General features: G+C 45.7%; 1 protein-coding gene across 1 annotated transcript in view; it reads right to left on the minus strand.

The window, feature by feature from the left end:
• INPP5B (inositol polyphosphate-5-phosphatase B) overlaps nucleotides 1-25,547 on the minus strand; it is a 47,241-nt gene that overhangs the window by 18,630 nt on the left and 3,064 nt on the right. The window contains 6 exon segments of the mRNA XM_045035565.1: nucleotides 297-464; nucleotides 2,174-2,270; nucleotides 20,681-20,756; nucleotides 20,759-20,857; nucleotides 20,860-21,077; nucleotides 24,922-25,032. Of these exon segments, the coding sequence (XP_044891500.1) occupies nucleotides 297-464; nucleotides 2,174-2,270; nucleotides 20,681-20,756; nucleotides 20,759-20,857; nucleotides 20,860-21,077; nucleotides 24,922-25,032 (769 nt within the window).

Consider the following 25,547-nt stretch of genomic DNA (forward strand, 5'->3'; position numbering starts at 1 on the left):
CAGGATATCATTCCTTGTTCTGGCCCCTATGTCTCTTCAAACATTGCTGTAACTATTTGCAAGTTGTGTCACTTCCGCTCTACCACACCTACCACCATGCCCTGGCCAGAAAAGGCACAAGAATAAATGCTTACTAGTGAAGAGCGAAAGGAAATGATCATTTTGAAAATGATGGGAGAGACTCCGCAGACGGATTTGCTTCCAAATCCAGGATACGGGGAGTTGGGGGGAAGTGCTTATATTCCAGAGAGCTGAGAGATCACCTTGCTTTGAAAACAGTCCACCCAGTTAGCTACCTGAAGTTCTGGATATAGGTATAATCCTCTTCTCTCTGCACCAGATGTGATTTCACTATTGTATCTCGCAGTCCGAACTTCTGAATTGATAAAATATGAGCCTTGTCTGATACTGTGATAGTGGAGGAGCGAACCATGTTAATGATGTCAGACTTGGATTTATTCTGTCTAGAAAAACAAAGAAACAGAAATTTATCATATTCTGATGAGTCTCCCCATGACAAAATACATGAACATAAAGCTAGAAGTTTCCAAAGTGAAATGCATTTACTAAGACAACACTATTTCTATGTGCAATTAAATAAACTTACATGTTGTCAACCATATAGCACATTGGTCCAGAGATTTTCTGATAGAGATCTCAGATCGGGGGGGACCTTGAAGACATACTGATCTAATCCCTTCCTTTTTCAAATAAGAAAAATGAGACCTAGCATCATCAATGGTCCACCCAGTTGGATGGTCGCAGAGTATGGATTAGAACCCAGATTTGACGGTGCTCTTTCTAGACCCTAATGCTTCATGTAAAGAAACTATAAAACTATCCAGATCCTTTGACTTGACAATTCTACTGTATCTCTATTCCACAGGAATAATCAGAAATAAGAGGAGAACAAGAAAATCTGTATTTCATTTTTATTTGTGCAGTTTTAACAGTCATACTAAAAATTATTCAAATGCCAACATTTAAAGTTAAGCAAAATAGAGGCGCCTGGGTGGCTCAGTCGGTTAAGCATCTGACTTCAGCTCAGGTCATGATCTCACAGTTCGTGAGTTCGAGCCCCATGTCAGACTCTAAGCTGTCAGCACAGAGCCCAGAGCCTACTTCGGATTCTGTGTCTCCTCTCTCTGCCCCTCCCCCGCTTGCTCTCTCTCTCTCTCTCTCTCTCTCTCTCTCTCTCAAAAATAAACAAACATCAAAAAAAATTTTAAGTTAAGCAAAATTTAAAATCTGATACATTTATCTAACATAATCCTAATAACAGCACAGAAACTTTTGTTGATGATTACTTAATGAATTAAGATATATGAAGCACCCACAACAACTTCTGACACTGAATAAATAGCTACAAGTATCTGGTATTGTATCAAGTACATACTAATTATAAGTGAGCTGAGAATGACAAATCTACCTATCATTTAAAATTCAGGGATTCCAGGAGTGCCTGGTTGGCTCAGTCAGTGGAGTGCACCACTCTTGATCTTGGAGTCGTGAGTTCAAGCCCCACGTTGGGTATAGAGATTACTTTAAAAAAATAAATAAAACTCAAACAAAAATTAATAAAGTTCAGGGATTGTTGGCTACTGCTTCAGTGCATAATTAAAATACTGACCAAAACAAGTTTTTCATCTATCTTGACCAGATGAGATTCCGGCTACAATCAGTAGGGGGCACTGGTGTACAGGCTAAATATAATAGCATATCAGAAAAAAAGAGAGAACATAAAAGCGGAAAAAAGTATCTTCAGAGTCCGGAAACTCCTAAAAGAATGGGAAGGAGAAATGAAAATGTTTCTAATCTTCTACATTTCTAAGGTAGGGTTATACCGCCACTTTCAAACTCTAGATGGGCTACTTGCTAGGTCTGGATCTTGGGAACATTCTATAAAGTCTCTTCTTCATCTGTTTCTGTAGTTGTAAAACAGAGAAAATAATGGAACCTATGTCTCAGGCTAAAATAAGATAATCCAGGTAAAAGCACAGTGCAGGGCACACACAGTAAATGCTCAGGAAGTGTCCAACCCCTTGTTAACCACTTAACCACTGGTTAAGCCAGCCACCCTGGGACAACTTACATCATGCACAGTAATGGTCTCAGTTCTATAATGAGGAAAATTGTGGCCCTAAGAGACACAAATGAAGGGAGAGTGCATTACCTTGTAAGCAAGTTGTCTGCTGTATCCTGACCCCAAGAGCTTTGGTCCACAAGCATGCCTTTCCCATCTGACCTTGAATCATCAAAGTCAAAAACACCTAAGGGGAGGGGGAGGGAATGAAAACACACTTACATATACTTTAATATACAGACCCCCCACTTCTCAAATTGTAGTCTAGGAATCACTGGTTGTCCACATACTTCTTGAAAGCACAGGAAAGGTCTGTGCTGGTGTCTGAGTGAAGCTCCCAGAGCACAGAGAGAGGGAGAAAAAACAAGCATTTCATCCAGAGATCTTTACTTCTGAAAACATAAATATCCCACTGGTCTGACTCCCTTTTCCTAGAGACAAGAGTGCATTACAGAAAAAATAAAACTTTGAAATCTGCAAACCTAAGCTCCATCACCAGCTCTATTTACTGACCTCTTGACTTTGGGCAAGGCTTCAATCTCTCTTAATGTCAGTGACTTGACCTACCCTGCCCTTTTCACAGGTTTACTGTAGGGATCAAATAGTTGACATGTAAGAACTTTGGAAGCCACACAGCATATTATGAAATATAAGATAGTGATATCATTCCATTTACTCCAAGTGGAACTTCAAGGAGGAAAGAGGCAAGGGTCAGAGATCTAACACTGGAAAGGGTCTAAGTGCTCTAGAGAATGGGAAGCACTTGTCATTGTTAACAAATTGCCTCAAAACCAAACAGCAAACCAAGGACTTTCAATAAATAAATACTTTGACACAGTTGTTAAACCAAGATAAACCTGAAAAGGAAAATTAATCTGCCAACAGTTTCTTGGCTCCTTAAAAACCCAATCTGTGGGATGCCTGTGTGGCTCAGTCGGTTAAGTGTCAGACTCTTGATCTCAGCTCAGGTGTTGTTCTCAGGGTCGTGAGTTCAAGCCCCAGGCTGGGCTCCACGCTGGGTGTGGAGCCTACTTAGAAAATAAATAAGTAAAAAGCCAAATCTCTTGTCAACAGAAAACAGCAATGGAGAAGCCACAGAAAGATGCTGCTTCAACACACAAATTACCAGGAGCACTGGAGGGATGAAACATCACGAAAGAATTTTGCCCTGAAGATTATTACTAAACATGGATTTTCAACCATGCGTTCACAGGAACCAGAAAAAAACAAACTTCAGAGTCGAAAACACACACATACACACACACACAATTTGAAACATGAAAATAATTACATTTCAGTACCTCCAATCAATTCCTAAGGCCTTTCAATTTTGCCTCCTAAAGGCCTCTCAAATCAATATATTCCAATGTCACCCTACTAGCTCGATGTTACCAGCATCTCCCTGGAATGACTTCAAAAACCTGATTAATAGTCTCCTGGCCTCCTTTCTCACCCCTCCATCTCTGACCCAAACTCTACACTGTGGCAAGAGGACTTTTTTTTTTTTTTAAAGGAAGGCTAATCACATCACTTAAAATCTTTTAAAAGCTTCCCATTGGATAAACCCAAACCTCCCAATATGGCTGCCAAGTCTCCTTCTGGTCTGATTCCTGCCCACCTGTCCACCTGCATCTTTCACCACAGTCCTCTGGCTCCCTGCCCCCTGGACTGCCACAGTCTAAGTATATTAAAGTTACTGCAGTTATACCATGATTCCATCAGAAACCCACTTCCTTCTTCCTCATTCTGCTTTACACGGCTTACTCCTACGCATCCTGGGGCCAGGGACTGGCAAACTTTTCTGCAAAGGGCAGAGTGTAAATGGCCGAGGATCTGCAGGCTGTACAGTCTCCATCACAACCATTCGACCCTGCTGGCATAAGGTAAAAGGAGCCATAAGCAGGGCTTTGTTCCAATAAAACTTTATTTATAGACATCGAAATCTGAGGATTATATAATTTTTAAATGTCACAAAAAATTATTCTCTTCTAATTCTTTTCAGACATTTAAAACTATAAAAACTATTCTTAGCTCACAGGCTGTACAAAGCAGGCAGTGAGCTGGATTGGGCCCATGGCCTGTACTTAGCCAAGCCCTGCTATGGACCACATCTCCAAGGTCACTTTTTTTTTTTTTTAACGTTTATTATTGAGAGACAGAGAGAGGCAGAGAGTGAGCAGGGGAGGGGCAGAGAGAGAGAGGAAGACACAGAACTGAAGCAGGCTCCAGGCTCTGAGCTGTCAGCACAGAGCCCGACGCAGGGCTCGAACTCACAAACTGTGAGATCATAACCTGAGCCGAAGTCGGACGCTTAACCGACTGAGCCACCCAGGTGCCTCTTTTTTTTTTTTTTTTTAATTTTTTTTAACTTTTATTTATTATTGAGAGACAGAGACAGAGAGTGAGCAGGGGAGGGGCAGAGAGAGAGGGAGCCGAGGTCACTTCTTCTAAGATGCCACCATCTCTGACTCCTAGATAAGGTCAGATGCCCTTCCACTGGTGTTCCCACAGCTCCCCATACATCTTTCATTATAGCCTAAATTGCTGTGTATTATAACTGTTTCTCCCCCTGGTTAGACTGTGAGCTTACTGGGGACACAACTATGTCTGATTTATTCATCATTGCATCCCCATCATCCAGCATACCAGCCAGCACACAAGCAGTTCAATCACTCAACAATTCAAAAGAAAATACTGGGTGAATATGGATCCCTTATGTGTCTTATATAAATACGTAACATCTAAGCTCAAGTCTGTAGTGTTCTTTTGGAATGTTTCGGGTCATCTTCCCATTGTGTTCGGCATACAACAAAAGTAAGAAAGGAAACTACAACAGGTTGTTTCTAGACTTCTATGACCCCATGGTTAGCTAGTTATCTCTGAGACCCAAATCCCCCACTGTATCCTACCTCTCTTGCTTTACTTTCATTGAACTCTAAAGCTTAGACAGCCAAGGTACCTGAGTTAGTGAATGGCATACGGGGACACCTATTAGAATGGCTGAAAACCAAAAAGCTGACTCTACCAATTGCTGGCAAGGATGTGGAGCAAGAGGAACTCTCATGCACTGGTTGTGGGAATGGAAAAAGGTACAGCCACTCTGCAAGCAACTTGGTCGTTTCTTACAAAGCTAAACGTAGCCTCAACCATATGATCCAGCAATCCCACTCCTAGATACTTATGATTTCAAGTTTTATGTCCATATAAAAACCTGCACATAAATGTTTACAGCAGCTTTATTCATACTCATCAAAAGCTGAAAGCAACCAAGATGTCCTTCAATAGGTGACTGGATAAACAAACCACGGTACTCGTATAATGAAATATTATTTGGCAATAAAAAATAAGGGGTCACCAAATCACCAAAAGACATGAATGAATCTTAAACACATATTGCTAAGTGAAAGAAGCCATTCTGAAAAGGTTACACATTGTAGGATTCCACTTATATCACATCACGGTTAAGGCAAAACTCTAGAGATGGTAAATAGATCAGTGGTCGCCAAGTGTTCAGTGGGTGCATAAGGATTAAGTGAGGGAAGCACAGGGGACTTTTTGGGTCAGTGAAACTATTCTGTAAGAAACTGTGATGATGGATACATGACACTATCTATAGGCTTCAAAACTCATAGAACTATAGCACAAAGAGTGAACTTTAATGTATGCAAATTTAAAAAATCATTTTGGAGGTCAGGGGATCCTGGAGTAAAATACAGGAAATGACAAAGTATCTAACTATATTACAAATTATGAACAGCCTCAATGAAGAGGACAGAAGAAAAAAGTGCTGACCTAAGTAACTTTGGAAATTAGTGGAACCTCTAAGACTAAAGGCAAAATGAACTGTATACAAGCACTATACTCTAGCTGAAATGCTGTTTCCCACGGGGATATGGGTTAACAATTGTGAAGTCACTATACCTGGATCCTGGAATTTAACACTTAAGAAGACAGACAGAGGAGGGGTGCCTGGGTGGCTTAGTTGGTTGAGCATCCAACTCTTGATTTTGGCTCAGGTCATGATCTCACAGTTTGTGGGTTTAAGCCTCGCCATGCTGACACTGCAGGGCCTGCTTGGGAATTTCTCTCTCTCTCTCTCTCTCTCTCTCTCTCTCTCTCTCTCTCTCAAAATAAATAAATAAACTTTAAAAAGAAGAAAAAAAAAGAAAGAAAGAAAACGGGTAGTGGATTGCAGGAGTTGGGTGTCTCATTGTAGGGATAAAGAGGTTCCAGATAAACCTGGAAGGGGAAGAGACTAGAATGATCCATGTGGTACTGGATTAGAGCTGGAGATATCAGCAGGAGTTCATGTTTACCTAACATACATCCATATGGTTACATGCAGAAATACAGAGGCACACACATGTAAGTATACACACATACATTTCCTTGCTCCGTCAGCTAAGAGGGCCTAGAAGCAAGGACCCACCAGTAGCAAGGACCACTCTTTAATACCCAGATCCTGGTTTCTAATACCATTTATTTGCCAATAAAAGGAACCAAGGCTCCTTGAGATATGGTTATCTTAGGTCTGGGGTAGGAAATATACAAGATGGAGCATTTTGTAGTGCCAGAAAACAAGAAAGCACTCAAAAAACAAAACAAAACAAAACAAAACAAAACAAAACAAAACAAAACAAAACAGGGGCACCTGGGTGGCTCAGTGAGTTAAGCGTCTGACTTCGGCACAGGTCATGATCTCACAGTTCATGGGTTCGAGCCCCACGTCGGCTCTCTGTCAGTGGGGAGCCTGCTTCGTAACCTCTGTCTCTCTCCTTCCCTCCCTCTCTCTCAAAAAAAAATAATAATAAACATTTAAAAAATAAATTAAATTAAATTAAAACACCCACAATGAGGGGAGTATGTCAAATGAACACAGGAGCCAACTGAAAGAGCTCCAATGGTCACAGCTGGAACAATGTGAGCAACAATACTGGATTATAATTCAAAGTATAAAAGAAACAGCCATCAGTCCATAGCGCTACGAATAACTGAATAAAAAAATAAGTGGAGAGGAAAAGACAAATCTGCTCTGAAGAATTTCAAATACTGTAGGTGAACACTCTACCTTCAAGGAGGTAGAGCATGACTCCCCACGGCTCCCCCTGAAACTGCTGTGTTAAGGTTACTGATACGCTTCATTCATGTCGCCAAATCCAGTGGTCAGTTCCCCGGTTTTCAGCTAAGCTCACTTCAACCTCTCTTCGGCAGCACTTGATAGAAACCACTCCTTCCCGCCCCCCCCCCCACACTTCTTTTACTTTCTGAAGGCTCCTCTTTTCTCCATGCACCCCACCCCCACCCCCAGGAATGAATCCAGGCTGGGTCCTGGCATGACCGCTTCTCCAGCTACACTCTTTCCCAGCTAGGTGATCTGTTTCAGAGTCTTATTTTTTGTTTGAAGGTTATTTATTATTTATTTTGAGAGAGAGAGAGAGAGAGAGAGAGAGAGAGAGAGAGAGAGAGAGAGAGAGAATCCCAAGCACGCTCCACACTGACAGTGCAGAGCCTGATGTGGGAACCCACAAGCCATGAAATCATGAGCCGAAGTCGGACACTTAATGGACTGAGCCACCCAGGTGCCTCTCAGTCTCAGTTTTAAAAACCACCTACATGCTGACCACTCCCAAATTTCCATGCTCCCACCTAGATCTTTCAGCAGAGCTCTAGCTCCTTACCTAACCTGGCCTTCACACCTCTCTGGCCTCATCCACCGTGCTCTACGTCACCCGGTCTGCTCTGGCTCCATTTCCTTTTCTGCTGTTCCTAGAACATGTCAGGCTCATTCCCAACTCAGGGACTTTGATCTTGCTGGTCCCTCTGCCTGGAATGCTTTTCCTTCAGATCTCCACATTACTCACTCCATTTCATTCCAGCCTCTGCTCAGACATCAGGAGGCTGACCCTCTCTCTACCACCCTACCACCCACATCACTCTATCTATCCCCTTTCTCCAGAACTTCCTAAACTTCCTCTGTTCACAGCACCCTTCCTGTCGCAGTGATATTTTTCAAAGAGCCTCTAGGCCAAAAGAAATACCTAATAGAGCTGTTCAAGTAGTTAGGGCCAAATAAATTACTAAGTATTTAAGGCCTAACAACTTAAGTAGCAGTTTGAAAACGAATACACATAAATAGAAGGAAAAAATACTATTTGTTTCATTTTAAATAACCACAATTACCTACTAACGAGATGTGTGTGCCTATTGGGTACGTACAACCTCTCAAACTTTGCAATCCGATTGGACACCACGTACAACGGGCCACACTGATTTTTGCATGGTAATTTTTTTTAAGTTTATTTATTTTGAGAGAGAGAGAGAGAGAGAGAGAGAGAATAGGGGAGGGGCAGAGAGAGAGAATCCCAAGCAGACTCTGCACTGACAGTGCGGAGCCCAACTCACTCATGAACCATGAAATCATGACCCAAACTGAAGTTGGATGGTCAACTGGCCCCTGTATTTTTTGTTTTTTAGTTTACTAATTTTGAGAGAGGGCACACGCACAGAGAGAAAGGAAGAGAGAGAATCCCAAGCAGGCTCCATGCTGTCAGCCCAGAGCCTGGTGTGGGGCTTGAACTCGTAAGATCGTGACCTGAGCCGAAATCGAGAGTTGGTCACTTAACCACCTGAGCCCCCCAGACCCCTACTTGCTTTTGATGACAGCAACCACCAAAAACCCAGCTTCACCTTCCTTTTTTTAAAAAAAAAAATTTTTTTTTAATGTTTTATTTTATTTTTGGGACAGAGAGAGACACAGCATGAACAGGGGAGGGGCAGAGAGAGAGGGAGACACAGAATCGGAAGCAGGCTCCAGGCTCTGAGCCATCAGCCCAGAGCCTGACGCGGGGCTCGAACTCACGGACCGCGAGATCGTGACCTGAGCCGAAGTCGGACGCTTAACCAACTGAGCCACCCAGGCGCCCCATCACCTTCCTTTTGATACAATGTCCTCAGAAGGAATACAGCACCATCTAATGTTGAAACTGTAAACTACCTGGAGCTAGAACAGACCTCAAGTATCTATGTGCTGACTTTCGAACTTTTACAAGTCCCACAGTGTCCCTGTGAATTCACCACAGAGCCCCAGATACCTCAGCACACAGCCTGGGAACCACAATCTTGTGAAATTTTTCCCTTTAGTACCAATACCATTTGACATTATATCTTGTGAGTATTCATCAGTTTATCGGAGGCTATCCCCACTAAAACGTAAGCTCTGCAAGGCAGGGGCTTTGTCTTTATGCGATTTCCTGGGGACCTGGAACAGCACCTGCAGCAGAGTGAGTACTCGATGTGTTAAATGCATGCAAGTATCCGGAAACTTAAGCTGAAGCCTAGCTGTACCATTATCTTCCTGTGTGACAAGTTCCCTCTTCTCTTTGGGTCTTAGTTTCTTCACTTATAAAGCAGGCACTTCAGTATAAATATCTTTATACTTTACAATGAGCAAAGGCAAATTAAGGAATATGGGCTAGAGCTCTGCTTCTGCATGTCAGTGCTAAGGACTCAGGACCTTGTTTTGGGGCTTCCTAGTAAAGGCTTCGTAAGTTCCTAGGAAGGGCCAGACTGGAAGAACATCTCCTGGGGACAGGTGGTTCGTCCCTATGGATTCAGCTTCTGTCCATGAGTGGACAGTGTGCTGGAAAATCGCCCTGCAGGCCTACATCACCATGTCTGCCGCAGGAACCAGCCCAGCGACGACCAGAACATCTTCATTCTTCACTCTACGCGTGGAAAGTTTAAGGCGTGACCTGGGGGATTTCCAGCCACAGAACAGTCTTCTCGGGATCTCTTCTCCCCTGGATCTAGCACGGCGGCTGGCTATCAGCAGCTCTTTACCAAATTTACCATCACCCAGCCCCCTGGCTCCCTCTCAACCACAGCTTCCTGTTTCTTCCTCCTCTTCTGCTTCCCTACTCCCACTCTGCCCTTTTTCCAACCTCAGACCTCCAATCCTTTGTCACCCAATCTAACAGATGACATCTGGGTTTTTCCTTTCTTCCCATGTTCATTCACTAAGTCCTATAAATCCTCTCTCCTAAATATTTTTATACCTGACCCTCTTCCCTATCCCTACTGTCATGCCCGAGATTAGGCCCTTACAATTTCTGGAAAGCACATTCAATGATTTCCCTGCCTCCATCACCACCCCCCCCCCCTCCAGTCCATTCTGCCACCATCTAGAAGAAGACATAAATCTGAGGTCATTGCTGTGCCTTAAATCCCCTAATAACTTCTTTTTCTTTTTTAAGTTTATTTATTTGGAGAGAGAGAGCATGCATGCGTGAGCCGGAAAGAAGAGAGAGAGAGGGAGAGAGAGAATCCCAAGCAGTTACTTGGGGCTCAAACCCACGAACTGTGAGATCATGATCTGAGCTAAAATCAAGAGTCTCATGCTCAACCAACTGAGCCACTAAGGAGCCCCTCCCACAATAATTTCTATCAACTATCAAATCAACCCCAAACCTATGAGTATTACACACAAGGACCTTTGTAATTCACCCAGACCCCCTTTCCAGCCCCATCTCCCACTGCCCCCATCCAGTCACACCAAAACGATTTCTCTCTTTATTATTATTTTTATTATTTTTAATGTTTATTTATTTCTGAAGAGAGAGAGAGAGAAACAGAGCACAAGAAGGGGAGGGGGAGAGAGAGACACACACAATCTGAAGCAGGCTCCAGGCTCTGAGCTGTCAGCACAGAGCCTGATGTGGGGCTCGAATTCACCAACCCTGAGATCGTGACCTGAGCCTGACCTGAGCCGAAGTCGAACACTTAACTGACTGAGCCATGCAGGTGCCCCACGATTTCTCTTTAGATGCTGTCTCCTCACCCCACCCCTGATCCTAACCAGTCCTCAATCCCACCTTCGTGTGGTAGACATCATCCTTTCAGACTCTGCTCAGTGTTCACCCCCTTCAAAAGGTCTTCTACTGGTCCTCTCCTTGTATTTTCATACAGCTAGTGCTTGCCTCAATCAAGGCATTTATCATAATAGAACCGCCACTGTGTTCACCTCTTTTTGTCTTACTTCTTTAGCTAGACCACAAGCTCCTTGGGAGCAGGGGCTGATGTTTTTTCCTCTGTGGACCTGGGCTTACCACAATTTATGGAACATATTAGGCAGTGAGCAAACACACAGTGAACAAAGAGCCACAGGGCAGAGATCAAGCTCACTGTCATTTCTGGGTGCTTACTTGATGACCACCTTTCACACCTACAATTGAAACCATTTCCCTGTAAGAGGCTACCTAGTAAGTAGGTCAACCATGGTAACAGCTTGGTCTGGATGTATAGAACTGCTGAAGTGTTTTGCTTTTCTTGCAAATCCTGTGCATTGCACTGTATAGTTTACAGGACCAAAACCCTTCTCCCATGCCTGGCTAAAAAGACAACACTGCCCCTGGGGCTCCTTCCTTAGCTCAAGCAGCAGTAGTGCCTAACACGGATCCACGATTCTGATCTCGTACACTTGTACACTTGGGGCCAAGCGTACTTTGGAATTCAGAATTTGGGGGATCTTAAAAAGCTAATATGTGACCTATGCTGTATAGAATACAACACCCCCCAGCAGAGTCTGAGGCAACACTGAGGAATCAAACACTTTGATATTTCCACAGTGCGACGTAGGAGTAGTGAAGTGTGGGGGGATAAATAAAGCCTATAAATAGTCTCATGTCAGTTCAAGCGAGTCTTGCTGCCAAACTGCGCTTGGGCCAAACTTATAGAATTTTTTTTTTTAGTCTTTGGAGCTTTTAGGACTTCAGAACTGCTAATAAGGGATTGAAGACGGTAGTTAAGAGCATGGCCTGCTGTTATCTACACACATCAAAAAGGACTAGAGTGTGTGTCTATGTCCATCTATAACACAAGCTTATAAATATATCGATAAATTTTACAGACACATATGTACACATACGTATCCTGGAAGGGTAGAAACCAAAATGTCAACAGAAATCATTTCTCAACGGTAGGACCTCCTTTGCTTTTTGCTTATAGGCACTTTCAAAAGCAGCTACAATGTGTATTTTATTGTATGCACATTTATCACGGGTTTTGAAATCAAAGACCCAGGTTCCAATTTTGACCCTGCCACTTGTTAGTCGTTTGACCTTGGGCAAGTTACCCAATTTCTCTAGCTTTGGCCTCTTCCGCCGATCAGAGACAACAGTGTATTTGCTGTACGCGACTGCTGTCTTCTCTCCCTGTGGCTAACTGGAGGCTCTCCCTCACTTCAAGGCCAAAAGGTGCTCTAAAAGCCAAGCCGGACCTGTTGAAGGCCCAGAGCTACAAAACAAAGACAAGAGGCAAGGTCTTGATGCCAACATCTTGTAGCCAGGCCTATCACTGACTTGGGGTTGGGTCTTTTTCTAAAACAGGACATCACACAAGGAAAAAAAAAAATCCAGACCCAAATACAAGTACCCTACTTCTTTGGAGACCTGTACAAGAGCAGCAGCATTCTTTATTTTCTTTTTTCCCCCCAGGAACATTATTTCTTAATTCAGTGGCTCCTTCTGTATCCTCCTGTTGCTCTGTTTCCCCCTGCAGGTCCCCTAGCTATTTGCAGATGCTCCCATATCCAGACCAGTGCCGTCCAAGAGAACTTTCTGTGATGACTGAAAGGTTCTACAGCTTTGCTGCCACTCGCCACATTGAGACACCTGAAATGTTTCTAGAGTGAACGGGAAACTGGATTTTGTATTTTATTCACCTACGTTAAATGTTAACAGCCACATGCGGCTACCACAGTGGACAAATGCAGACCTAGGTCACACTCCTTCTCTTCAAGAATCATCGGCCACCACGGTTCGCTCCAAATGGAGCTGTCCAGCTCTGCCAGAACTAAATCCTGCCACCGCCTACTGTCTGCATTTCCACAAGGAAGTTCTGTGCACGGCGGGGGCCCAGGTGAAGGTGCGGTTTGACCTAGGGCCCTCTCCCTGAGCTCCCCCTTTGTCATCTGTAGCAGCCCTGTCCCCGCCAGCCTAGTCTGCAACCCTGCCATCCACCCACACCTCTCGTCCCAGGGCCCCAAGAGCTGGTCAGTCACCAATGTCTTCATTCCCAAGGATGCCTTTCTTCAGGCCATCCTCTCCTCACTTGTCACTGCAAGAGTCTCTCTTATCACCACAAGAGCCTCCCACTACAGGAGCTTCCCACTTCTCACTACCCAACTTGGTCTCTGGATGTGGCCAGACTGAACTCTGATTTTAGTTAGGTCCCCCTGCTCTTAAGCTTTCAGCACTGCACCGATGCCTGGAGGTTAAGATACAGACTGGTTGAACTGGCAGATGAGGCCCTTGGCAAACTGGCTCTCCTCAGTCACCTAAAAGCAGCCAGATCTAAATAGACAGGTTCGCCCTGCGTGCCACCCTCACCCCTGGCTCCAAGGGAAGCCCCTCCTACTTGCTGGCCACCTCTCCTGCAAAGCCCAGCCTCCACTCCTACGAGCTCCTTCCTCTTCTTCCTGATGCCCCACTACCATCACCACACTATCCGATGTAGTCATCCCTCCGACTTCTGAAGGCCTTTCTTGTCCATATAACTGGTGTGGCACTTTTAAGAGAAATTAGTGTTTTTGGAAATAAGCGTTAGGCTTTGGAATGAAACAGACCTGGCTCTTTTACTGGCTCTGTCCACGACCTCATATGAAACCTCAAGCAAATTACTGCATCTGTGTCCTCATTTGTAAAATGTGGATAATACCACCAAACTTAGAACCCAAAAGAATAACCAAACGAAATCTACATGGGTCAAGAGCCTAGCACAATGCCTGGTGCGCAGCAGATGGGCAGGAACTGTTAGTTCTTTCCCCTCTACACTTTTTCCCCCAGCTCTGCCACTCTTAACCCCCCACTGCTCTGATAATGAACACTACCATTTATCAAGTTACCTTCTAATCGCATTAGACGTTAAAACCCAGATCTGCTTGACTCCACAGTCACCCCCTTTGCAAGCACGAGCACAGGATCTTCAAGGAAACTATCAACTCATAGAGGTAAGTAGCAAATGAATAGAAGGGTTGAGTCTGCTTGGATAACAAAGCAAAAGTACCACCATGGTGTCCACAGGGTGTGCGGGTGTGTGGCTGCCATTGCTGGGTGGAGATCACATCCTGCCCTTGCTGAGTATCTACTAGACAGGTCTAGGAGGAGATGTCCCTTCCTATCTTCTCAGTCAGTCACTGGCCTTTGCATTCCAAATCCAGCACACCAGAAGAACCTGCAAAACCATGCGAGCAAAAATCCCTGATGTTTCAAATTGGCAGGAGTGAGTGAGTTGGTTCAACGCTTACCAGTGACACAGAGGGGGCCACGCCAAGGGCTCTCTCAGTCTGAAACAGGGAGACACATACCAGCACGAGGTATTTCAATTCACAGGAAGATAAACAGATCCAGATAAACAGATCCAACTACCCAGAATCCAAATCAGGCTGTGTTAATGACAATGATAGTAGTATTATCATGAATAATATTAATAGCAAATTCTTAAGGCTTACTACATGCCAGGCATGGTTTTAAACACTTTACATATGTTTAATCTTCAAAACTGTTCCATCGGATGAAGTAAGTGCTATTATTATCTGCACTTTGCAGACCAGAAGTTAACTAATTTGCCCCAGAACACACAGATAGTAAATGGCACAGCCAGGATTCAAACCCAAGGAATCTGGGTCAAGAGTTTGTGTTCTTTTTTCTTTCTTTAAAAAAATTTTTTTTACATGTATTTATTTTTGAGAGACAGAGAGAGACAGAACACAAGTGGAGGAAGGACGGAGAGAGAATGAGACACAGAATCCGAAGCAGGCTCCAGGCTTCAAGCTGTCAGCACAGAGCCTGACATGGGGCTCGAACTCACAAACCATGAGATCATGACCTGAGCTGAAGTCAGACGCTCATCTGACTGAGCCACCCAGGCGCCCCAAGAGTTTGGGTTCTCAACCAATAAACAATAGCAAGATATCAACTATCAGAAAAACATGAGGTTCAGAAAGTATTTCTGGCAGAAGAAATAATTTCAGTACAAAGACAGCATTATGGCATCCTCAGAAAATAGTAGTAATAAGTAGTATAAACAAGTACAAAGAAAAAGTTTTGTTTGAGAAGGATTAGGGGACACGGAAGTAGAGTACAGGGATTAGGGCTCAAGCATTAGATTCAAACAGACAACTTGAGTTCTGTTCTCAACTCTGTCACTGACCAGTGAGTGATCACAGGCATGTTACCTACCCTATCTGAGCCTCTATCTCTCCATCTGAGAAATGGACATCCTCTTACAGAACTTTTGTGGCATAGTGTGAGCCCCACAGACCCACAGTAAGTGCTTAATAAATGGTAACTGCTAATAATAATAATAGTTTGATAGCAATATATTTTTTTAAAAAATTTTTAATGTTTATTTATTTTTGAGACAATGCGAGAGACAGAGTGCAAGCAGCGGAGGGACAGACAGAGGGAGACACAGAATCTGAAACAGGCTCCAGGCTCCAAGCTGTCAGCCCAGAGCCCGACACGGGGCTCAAACTCATGAACCGTGAGATCGTGACCTGAGCCGAAGTCGGACGCTTAACCGACTGAGCCACTCAGGCGCCTCGATAGCAATACATTTTTATAAACAAATTTTTATTTTAAAAATTTGTTCAGGGTTCATGAGTTTGAGCCCCGTGTCAGGCTCTGGGCTGACAGCTTGGAGCCTGGAGCCTGCTTCAGATTCTGTGTCTCCCTCTCTCTCGGCCTCCCTCTCTCTCTCTCTCAAAAATAAACATTAAAAAAAATGTTTTTTTAGGAAAAGATTTTTTTAGGAATAAATACATACTAGTAATAAATGGCCAAAGTGTAAGATTTTGAACCCCATGTAGAGTTTGGATTTTACTCTATGATGAGGGGGAACCAGGGGTGCCTGGCTGGCTCAGTTGGTAGAGCTTGTGACTCTTGATCCCGGGGCAATGAGTTCAATCAAGCCCCACAGTGGACGTGCAGTCTATTTTTTAAAAAAGGGAGAGCGGGGAGCTACGTATAGTCCACAGTGCGGGGAAACTCTGAAGAGAAGTCCGGAACACAGGGCACCCGGCATTACAAACAACGGTCAGCCTGGCCAGCACCCCAGATAGTTGTTACTTTCTTAAAAGTCAAATAACCATGCTTCTTAGTTTTCTCTCTGTTTCTTTAGACATCTCTAAAAACACATCCTGTGCCCTACAGATCCATAAGCCCTGGACTCAAACTCTACCTGCACCCCGTGCAAATCCAACTTAGGTTGGCAAGGACTAAATATGACCGGTTTAGCTTTCAAGGAGGAAGACTCCAGTGCGCCCAGTTCGCAGCAACAGACTGTAGTCGTGACAAGTTATTGGACAGATTACTTGACTCTTTCCCTCCAGGCTCTCCCTCCACTGGACCTTCTGGTCTGTGGTCTGGTGATAAAGCTGAAAAGAGAAGTGGGTAAGAGCAAACCAGGAAGAGAGGGGAGAGAAGTTCAGAGCACACTCAAAGAGGAAGGGGGCAGGAGCTTTTCAAGTGACTAAGCACTTGAGGCGATGAACTGCGCGGGTCTCTATAGCTCAAAGACTACAGACATTTTTTGAGCACCTGGTGATGTGCAAGGCACTCAGGCTGGCATGTGGGGAGGAGAGAGGATGCAAAATGCTAACAACAGCAAGTTCAAGCTTGTAAAAATGTAGCTGAATGAGCAGTCAACAAAGATGAAAACGCACAGGGTTTTATCCAGAAATTACAAGCAGTCAAGTTCGAAGCAAGAGGAAATGAAGGGGAGTTGGGGCAGATAAGACTAGATAAGATAAGAGGGGGCTGAAGCCAGGCTGTGCAGGACTTGAACTGTCATGCAAAAGAATCTGAACTTTCTCCTGTGGGCAACAGAGAGTGGCACAACATTCAAGTTCACATACAAAATAGGGCATGATAAAAGTTAGAGGCTAGGGAGATCCCGAGGGAGAAGCAGCCTTAAGGTTAGGAAGACTTGGAAGGAGACCACTGGGTTCATTCAAATAAGACGATACTTACGTGAACTATGGGGATTAAAAAATAACGTGGTTATTAGAAGAGGAGAGGGAAGAGTCCAGGATGACAGAGATTTTAAGAGACTGCATTCACGGAAAAGAAATTGGAGGGAGAGAGAGCAGTAAGAAGATAATGACTAGTTATCTGGAAGAATCTGGCCTAGGATAGGCCCTGAAGAGGGCAGCCAGTCTCTAAGCTCTGGAAAGTGGGCATTTGCAATTCCTGAGTGTGTTTCCCAAACAAAAGCATCTCTAAATAACTTAGAGGTGACCTTCTTGGAGGCAAACATTCATTCTCATTGCATAGATGGAAGAGAGGAAAGTCAAGAGACATGTCTAATATTGTACCAAGGTGCAAGAAGGAACATAAAAAAATAAATAAGTAAAAATTAGACACACACTTTTTTCAAATCCTCACCATTCATTTTTGCTAGTTTCAGTTTGCATATGTATGCATGAGGGGTGGTAAAGCCTACAAATTTGTTACAGTATATTTTAAGCAGCAAAGAAAACATGCAAGTCAGCTGGCTTCTATGTTCCAACCCTGTCTTCCCTCTAATAAATATTGATGCCTCTCTTCCTGAACCTTCAGTCCCTGAGGATTTTTCTGTGCAAAGCTCCACTTCTAAATGAATGCTTGTGGGTCACCTGGCTTGCTCAAGACTCCCCCTGTAGAATTCCAACACAAACTGTTTTCTGAGGGAAGGAAAAGTCGTCTGGGGATTCTCCTGTTCTAGAAACAAACAGGAGGCTAAATGGGACAAACAGGGAAAATGGAGAAGGGAACAACAAAAGGAGGAAGAAAAAAGGAGCACAGTTCTCTTTTGTTTAAACAAAGTGATCCAAACTCATTTGCTTAGGGGCCTTCAGAGCTTAGGGGCCCACAAAGGCAGAGAGAATGGGCAACGTTCCTACCTGCAGGATAAATATCTAGGAGAATTCCTCTTCGCCGCTAAAAGGATAGGTTGGTCACACAGATTTTACTTCTTGAAAGAGAGAAAGAGAGAGAGAGAAAGAGAGAGAGAGAGAGAGAGAGAGGGAGAGAGAGAGAGAGAGATGGACCAACCCAGGGGCTATTTTTCCCACATTCTCTCTGGCTTCTACCCTGGTAATCTAGGTTACCCTTTATGCTGCCTTGAGATATAAATAGCATTCATTTCCTTTCTCAGGCCAGACAGATTCTAATGCTGTTTTCTGGGTCCAGGGGCAAAAATACTCATGGCGCATCTCATTCTAAATCTGAGTTATTACAAAGCTGCCTCACTTTGAATCAGCCATGGAATAAGAAAACCACTTCAAAAGACCAACATTTGAGTGTTATTACCACTTTGTTAAATTAGCCCAGAAGAGCACCCGATGGGACTTCTGAGTAGTTCTTTCCCTTTCTAGCACATGTCTCAGAATCTTCCAGAACACAGCTCCAGGTCTTTGCCCAATCTCTACCAAACTTGGCCTGACACCCCCAAATTCAGCAGAGACAAATCAAAGAATGGACATTTGGGATAGAAGCATCAAAGTGAGCTCTTTCCTTTCTCTACCAAAACAAAGGCGAGATGTGAAGACCAGATTCCCCTGGCCGCCAAATTACCTAGGCCTTTGAGGTACTCTTATCCCTTCGGCTCACCCTATAAGGACCACTGCCCTGCTGGGCTAACCCTACACTCTCTCACCTCAATGTATGGACTGTCAGCTCCTTGAGGGAGCCTTGTTTCTCCTAAAGTACATCACAAATAGCATTTTTAAGCAGCCTTTCGCCTCAGGTTGGTTCCTCAGGCTATCCGGAAGTGGGTATTTTGATCATACGCGTATAGAAAGAACCAAATCCACTACCTGTTTCCCTTGGCGCCTGGACTATCCAGAACGTCAGAGGAGGCCCCAAAAGTTTCTCCTACCTGTTGTAGAAGATGTGACTCTCCTCTGAGGTCAGAGCAACTTTGGAAGCAGAGATGAGAGGCAGAACTGGGGGCTGGGTACCATCTCTTCCCAGTTTTAACATGATTCATTTGGCAATTTTAATTAACTTAAATTGAATTTAAATGAACTTAATTTATAAATGAATAATCTATAAATTAAACTTAAATTAAAACTTAGCACTTTAGTGTAACCCCACTTACCGTAGGTTATTATGATGGGGCCAAATCATTTTAGACTAAAAATAAAACCAAAACCTTGACGACAATTCCTCACCAGCATGTGACTAGGTTTTGTTTTTTGAAAGCAAAAGAAAGATTGTGAGATCCCTGCGCGTTTATCACCCAGGGGCAGATAACTGGCTTCAGAGCTGTCCCGACTTCTCACAGAAGACCTTTCTCTCCACGTAGGGAATGAAGCACTCCAGCAACCTGGCCCTGGCACGCTGGCTGAGAAAAACACAACCCGCCTCTTTCTGCTGCCACGGGGCCTGTTCTTAATGGTAAGCTCTCACCTGTCCCAGCACCACAGCCCAGGATGTCATGGGAACTGAAGCAACAGCTGTCTCAAGATCAAGTCCTTCAAGTGAGCTGAGATAAGCCCCAGAAAGATGCAAACTATCAGCACCATCAGGCGCTTCAAACGCCTCTTGTGGCAGCTGCAATGAAGGAAAAGCACAAGCACTGAGGAAGTCTTTCGCTCACCCAATTTCCTCTCGTTTTACAAACTTTGTGCAACGTGCTATCCGCACCCCACCCCCGACGCCCCAGCCCCTCATAGTTTCCAAGCCTTATAAGAGCAAGCGGAGTGCTGGCCCACACTTACACAGCCACTTGACAGACTCTTCATCTCTCGCAGATGGTTGAGAAAGGAGGCACGAATGGGTACCAGTGGTCATGCCAAAGCTCTCACGTAACTGGAGCCGCATGGGCGCACCCAGGGGAAAAACATACCAGGGAGCCCGTGCAGAAAATCAAGGGGCTGTTCAGAAAATACAGGTCTGCAGGTCCTCCCAAAGCACCAGACTGACGCAAACTTCAGCCCTGGGCCTCTTGCTTTCCAAAAGACAACCTCCTGTTCAACAATTGGCTTTTTGTGCTGCACAACACTACCCACTAAGGGCTGGGTGGAAAAAGTCTAGTCCCTTTCACCTGTAACCTCATCCTGGCCTCCAGTCCCACGGTGAACAGGGCTCTCTTGGACCCCGGATCTGTGCACAGCCCCATCACACGGGCCAAAGACTGACAAGAGAGCCAGGCAGCCCAATACACACACCATTCCTCGCCCAAAGGAAGGCTCGGTCATGGCGAGCGCACCCCCAACACAGGCCAACCTCGGAAGGTCAGGATGGAGAAACTGAGGCTCAGAGAGAGGCAGCGACTGGCTCCAGGGCACACAGCGAGTCGGGAACGGCGCTCTACTACAACCTCAGCCTCCAGAGTCCGGGGTACCACACAGCCGTCCGCCTGCCCTCACCACGCCGGCTAAGAATAACATCCCCTCGGAACTTCAGCCCCAGCGTTCCCGCCCCCGAAGGGCCAGGACCTTGGTCATTGCCCCGCGCGTCCACCGGCCAAACCGCACACCCTGCCCACCCGCGGGCCGGGCCCGCCGCCGCCCCCGACCCAGAGGCCCAACCCAGGTTCCTCCAGCCCGCCAAAGACCTGCAGAGTCGCACTCCCGAGAGCCGGAGGCGGCGGACATTTCCCAGCCAGTTTCTTCGAGCTCTTCATCACGCCGCTCGCACCGCCCAGCCCGCGCTGCCCGCTCCGCCCCCAGAAGGGCCCGCCCCCGCGTGCCACCTCCACCAATCGAAGGCCGATACTCTCTATAGCCCCACCCTCCCTAAACAGTAATGAGACCGCCCCCGCAGCCGCACTTCCTCCAATCTCCACCGCCCCTTTCGAGACGGATACCTGCCTCCGCCAATTCCGGCGCATGGCGGCCGGGGGCCCGGGGTAGAGTTCCAACCGAGCGGCGTGGGCGGATCGGGCTCCAGCCGGGTGCACCTGTATACAGACAGCCACAGGAATTCAGGATCCGGGGTCGCCGGGTCGAAACCTGTGGCAGGGAAAAGGAGGGAATGCTGAGCCACGGGCTTGAAGAGCCAGTTCCACCTCTGCACGACTGTAGGCCGGTGAGCAAATCGCTCAGCCTTTCCGGAGAGTCTCCAAGCCTGTTTCCCGGAGCACTGGGTGCATCTGGGATTCAAATGCAATAATAAATGTGGAAAAAGAAAAAAGTGCCCTTCCAAGCTAGACCCGCGCTACTCCCCGTGGTAACTATGTGCTAAGGTGTGTGCTTCATATGTGTATTACTTCTTAATCCTCACAACTAAGTGTAGGAAGTGAGGAACTATTATCCCATGGCAGCTGTGCTCAGAGACCGTAAGTCTTAGGTCGCAGAGTGAGAGGCACAGTGGGAACTCAAATAGCTGTCAGTACTAGGGAGTGGGTTGGGTGCTTTAATTGCCCATAATCTCCGTCAGCAACTTGTAAGCTACTCCTAGTAAAAACACACTCTAGGTAAAAGTAGTGTGTTTGCTATGAGATATGCCTTCAAGACAGGTCCTCTCAAGACAAGACCTCTGGTTCCCCTTTAACAGATTGCCACCTCTTCCTGGAAATTCTTGAGTGCTTCTGCCTCTCACTCAAACCCACTTCTGTCTGGGCCCCGAATGCTTTTGGTCTCCTATGCTATCTTGCCTGCTCTTCTTGTAAAACTGCATGAACCTGACCGAACCTAATTGGATTTGCAGGGACATCATAAATGAAGAAACTTGGGTTCCAGGCCCCAGTATGGCACCGGCAGAAATAGCTTTTAAGTTCTTTTCAGTATTTGCTTAGTGTTAATCCATATTGGGCCTCATCTAATCCTCATAAATCTCTTGGAGTAGTAGGTAAGGCAGGTTCATATCATTGTACAAATGACAAAGCCAAGACCTAAAGAAATAAAATACACTGTTCACATTCACAACTAGGAAGTGGAAGAACTGGGATCTGAACTGAAATCTCTGGACCCCGGGGGCATGGGTTAGAGCCTGGGGTTCCAAACCCCGTCCCATCAATTCAATTGAGGAATGACCTTGGGTAAGTTACTTACCTTCTCTATGTCAGTTTATTCATCTATAAACAGCATATCTACTCTTTAGTATTGCTCAAGGGACAGAACAGGAGAATATAGTTGGTGTGCATGGTCCAGATGTCTAGAAAAATGTCTGGCACATAGTAGGTGCTCAGTTAGGGTTCTCTAATTCTTTTCTCTAATTGTGGTCTCTTGACCAAGGCACTTCTACTCCCTGGCGTTTTATGCTGCATGTTATCCACCAGGGACCGGGTGGAGAAAACCTAGTTCCTCTCACCTTTCACCTCAACCCTCATCCTGGACTCCAGTCCCTTTATCTGTAAAAGGCAAGGGTTGGGCTGGTAGGCACCCAAGGCTTCACCAGTGAGAGTCCCCTTCTTACCCAGGCCCCTCCCTGAGGGAGTCCACGTCATGATGACTACTCAGGGAACTTGATTCAGTGCAGTGTCCCTGCTGGGTATCCCAGGTGGCAGAGCAGGTAAAGGGACTGATAGACAGATACGTAAGCCTAAAAGAGCAAAGTCATCCTTGACTCCTCTCTCTCTCCAGACTCACAGCCAGGCACCAAGCTCTGTTCTTCATTTCAACACATATCCATGAAGTGCCTCCTGAGTGCCAGGCACTGTTCGAACCACTGGGGTAAAGTTATGAACACAACCCAAACTCACTGCCCATGTGGTACCTGCATTCTCTTCAGTTCGCTCTCCAGTGCACCCTCTCCTCTCCATCCCTAGCCCAAGCCTCAGTTTTTATGCCAGAACCCCTGCAATGCACTCCCTGGTGAGCTCCCTGCTCTAGTCTCTCCCCGTTGGAACCAGTTGCCAGAGGAACTTTTCCTTCATGCAAATCCTACCTTGTCATTCCTAGGTTTAAAACTCTTACAGCTCCCCACAAGCTGTAGGGCAAAGTCCAAGGTCTTTGTTGGTTGTTTAAAACCCTTCTTGAGCTGTCTCTGCTGGCCTCGGCTGGCTCAGCTCTCTCCACACCCTCCTATCTCCAAGTTCAATCCCATTCAACAACCTGCTCTTCCTCTGACAGCCGTCTCCCCCTTGTTGCCTGCCTGGGAAAAACCTGGTTCATCTTTCAGGTCTTGGCTTACATATCACCTCCTCCATGAAGCCTTTCTTCACTGAGCCGTTTCTATGGGATAGGAAACACTTTTGTAAAAGATTCTGCATCAAAACACAAGAGCAAGGGGCGCCTGGGTGGTTCAGTCAGTTGAGCATCCAACTCTTGATTTCAGTTCAGGTTGAGATCTCACGGTTCGTGGGTTCAAGCCCCATATCAGGCTTCATGCTGGTAGTGTGGAGCCTGCTTGGGATTCTCTTTCTCCCTCTCTTTCTCTCTCTCTCTCCCCCTCCCTTCTCTAAAAATAAATAAATAAACTTAAAAAATGTTTTCATAGCATTAAACACACACACACACACACACACACACACACACACACACACACACACACGAGCTCAGCTCTTCTGGAGGACACTATGTAGTCCTGTCTAATCCTGGCTCCATAGTTTACCAGCCGTGTACTCAGGCAAGACACTTAGCCTCCCCGAGCCTCAGTTTCCTTGTCTGTAAAATGGAGACATTGCTAATACCAACCTTGTAAGGTATGGTAAGGAAAGTAAGATAATGTGCAAAAAGTTCTTAGAACAGCATCTAACACACACTGAGTCAACAATGAATGTTAGCTAAGCTAAGGGTCCTCTTGTACAGAAGGAAGAAACAGGTTTTGAGCTTCTAGTATGTGCTGGGCACTTTCACATGTATTCTCCCATTGAATTCTCACTACTCCATGAGGAAGATATTCTTTACAAGTCTACAAAACCAAGGTTCAGAGAGGTGAGGTGGTTTGTCCCAAGACACATCATCAGCAAAGATAGGTTTCAAATGCAAGGGGCTGTGCAGCTTAAAAGTCCATGTTCTTTGCTGTTATTACTATTATTACCCCTCTTACATCTACTAATAATAATCATAAATTGAGTTATCCTTATTAGTTGAACCTTTGGAGACAAATTTCCCCCTGTTTGTAGAATAAACTTCAAACCCCTTAACCAGGCATTCAAGGGTCTGTAATCTTGTTTCTACTTCCTTATCCCACATACCCCAGCTTACATCCAAAGCCAGTCCCCTTTCTGGCATACCAGGCAAATTAAGTTGGAGCTCCCCAGGACATTTAGACCACGATAGAAGGGAAGCCCCCACCCCCTGCCATCATTCCTACAGAGACAAGATGTTAGCTGGAAAGGAAACAAATAATGGTGTTAGGTATACACCTAAGCCCAGTACCTGGTGACTGAGATTTACGTGTTCTGTGGCTAATTCTCTGCTCTGTACAAACTCTCCTTTACCGGCCTGGCTGAAATCCTGATCTATACAAGTTCTGCCCCAGAGGCCACTAACCTCTCATTGCTAAGCCAAAACTAGACCATTTCCTCAGCTGCCGTGGGAGACAGAGCAAGGTTCAAGAGCAGATGAGCCCATATGCCCAGCTGTGGTTGCCAGAGAGACGGAAGATAGGCCTCTAGGAGTTGCTGACCCTGCTAACTTGTAAAAGATTCTGCATCAGAATCACAGCCCACCCAGCCTAGAGCCGGGAGGACAAAGGGGGCTCCGCTCAGGTTTAGAAATGGGAAGCCAGAAATGCAAACCCATGGTTGGCTCATGGCCTGAGGGCACTGTGGCCTCAGGCCAGCAGCATTGAGAGGGCACAGAAACTGTGGAGCATGAGTCCAAAGGATGGAAAGTCAACTGGCGGTGGGTAGGTCAGTGCCCAGCCATACCCTCCGCCCCACCCCAGAGAGCCTGGAGTCTTACCTACCTGGACAGGCGCTGGCAACTTCTTGGAGGAACATCCTGGTGTGTGAACCAAAAGGTAGCTGGAATACGAGGCTGAGCTCCGCGGTGTCCAGCTGGACAGTCACATCTGAGCCTGCACAGAGGAGATGGGAATTGAGCCCTTGGCCTCCAGAACTACCAAGGCTGGCATCCCCAGAATGGAGAATCAGCAGCCCAAGATCCCAAAGCCCTGTTAGCCCTTAAGCAGTTCACTAAAGGCTGCTGCTGGTGGTAAAGAAACCTCTACACCCTCAGCTCCAAATTAACATCCTCCCCACTCCGCAGGGGGGCACGGATCAGGGCTCAAACAATCAGTAAGCCTCCCCACAAGAGTGCTAGATGGCGCTGGACGGGGACAAGTTCTCTGACCTGTTGTCTACCCATCCCGGAGCAGAAGGGAATATGCACATAGAAGCAGACGAGAGGGGCTGTCTGGGTCTAGCTGACTACGTCAGGCATGTGCTGGGTACTGGGAATACCATGGTAAGGGGAATGGACACGGCCTGTCTGCAAGGAGCTAGACTGTGGAGGGTGTCCTGTTCATCGCAGAACCCCCCAGCACCCTGTAGGCTCATGGTGAGCACCCACAAATGCGCTCAACTAATGAAT

Source organism: Felis catus, chromosome C1, assembly GCF_018350175.1.
Source record: "Felis catus isolate Fca126 chromosome C1, F.catus_Fca126_mat1.0, whole genome shotgun sequence".
Classification (NCBI taxonomy): Eukaryota; Metazoa; Chordata; class Mammalia; order Carnivora; family Felidae; genus Felis; species Felis catus.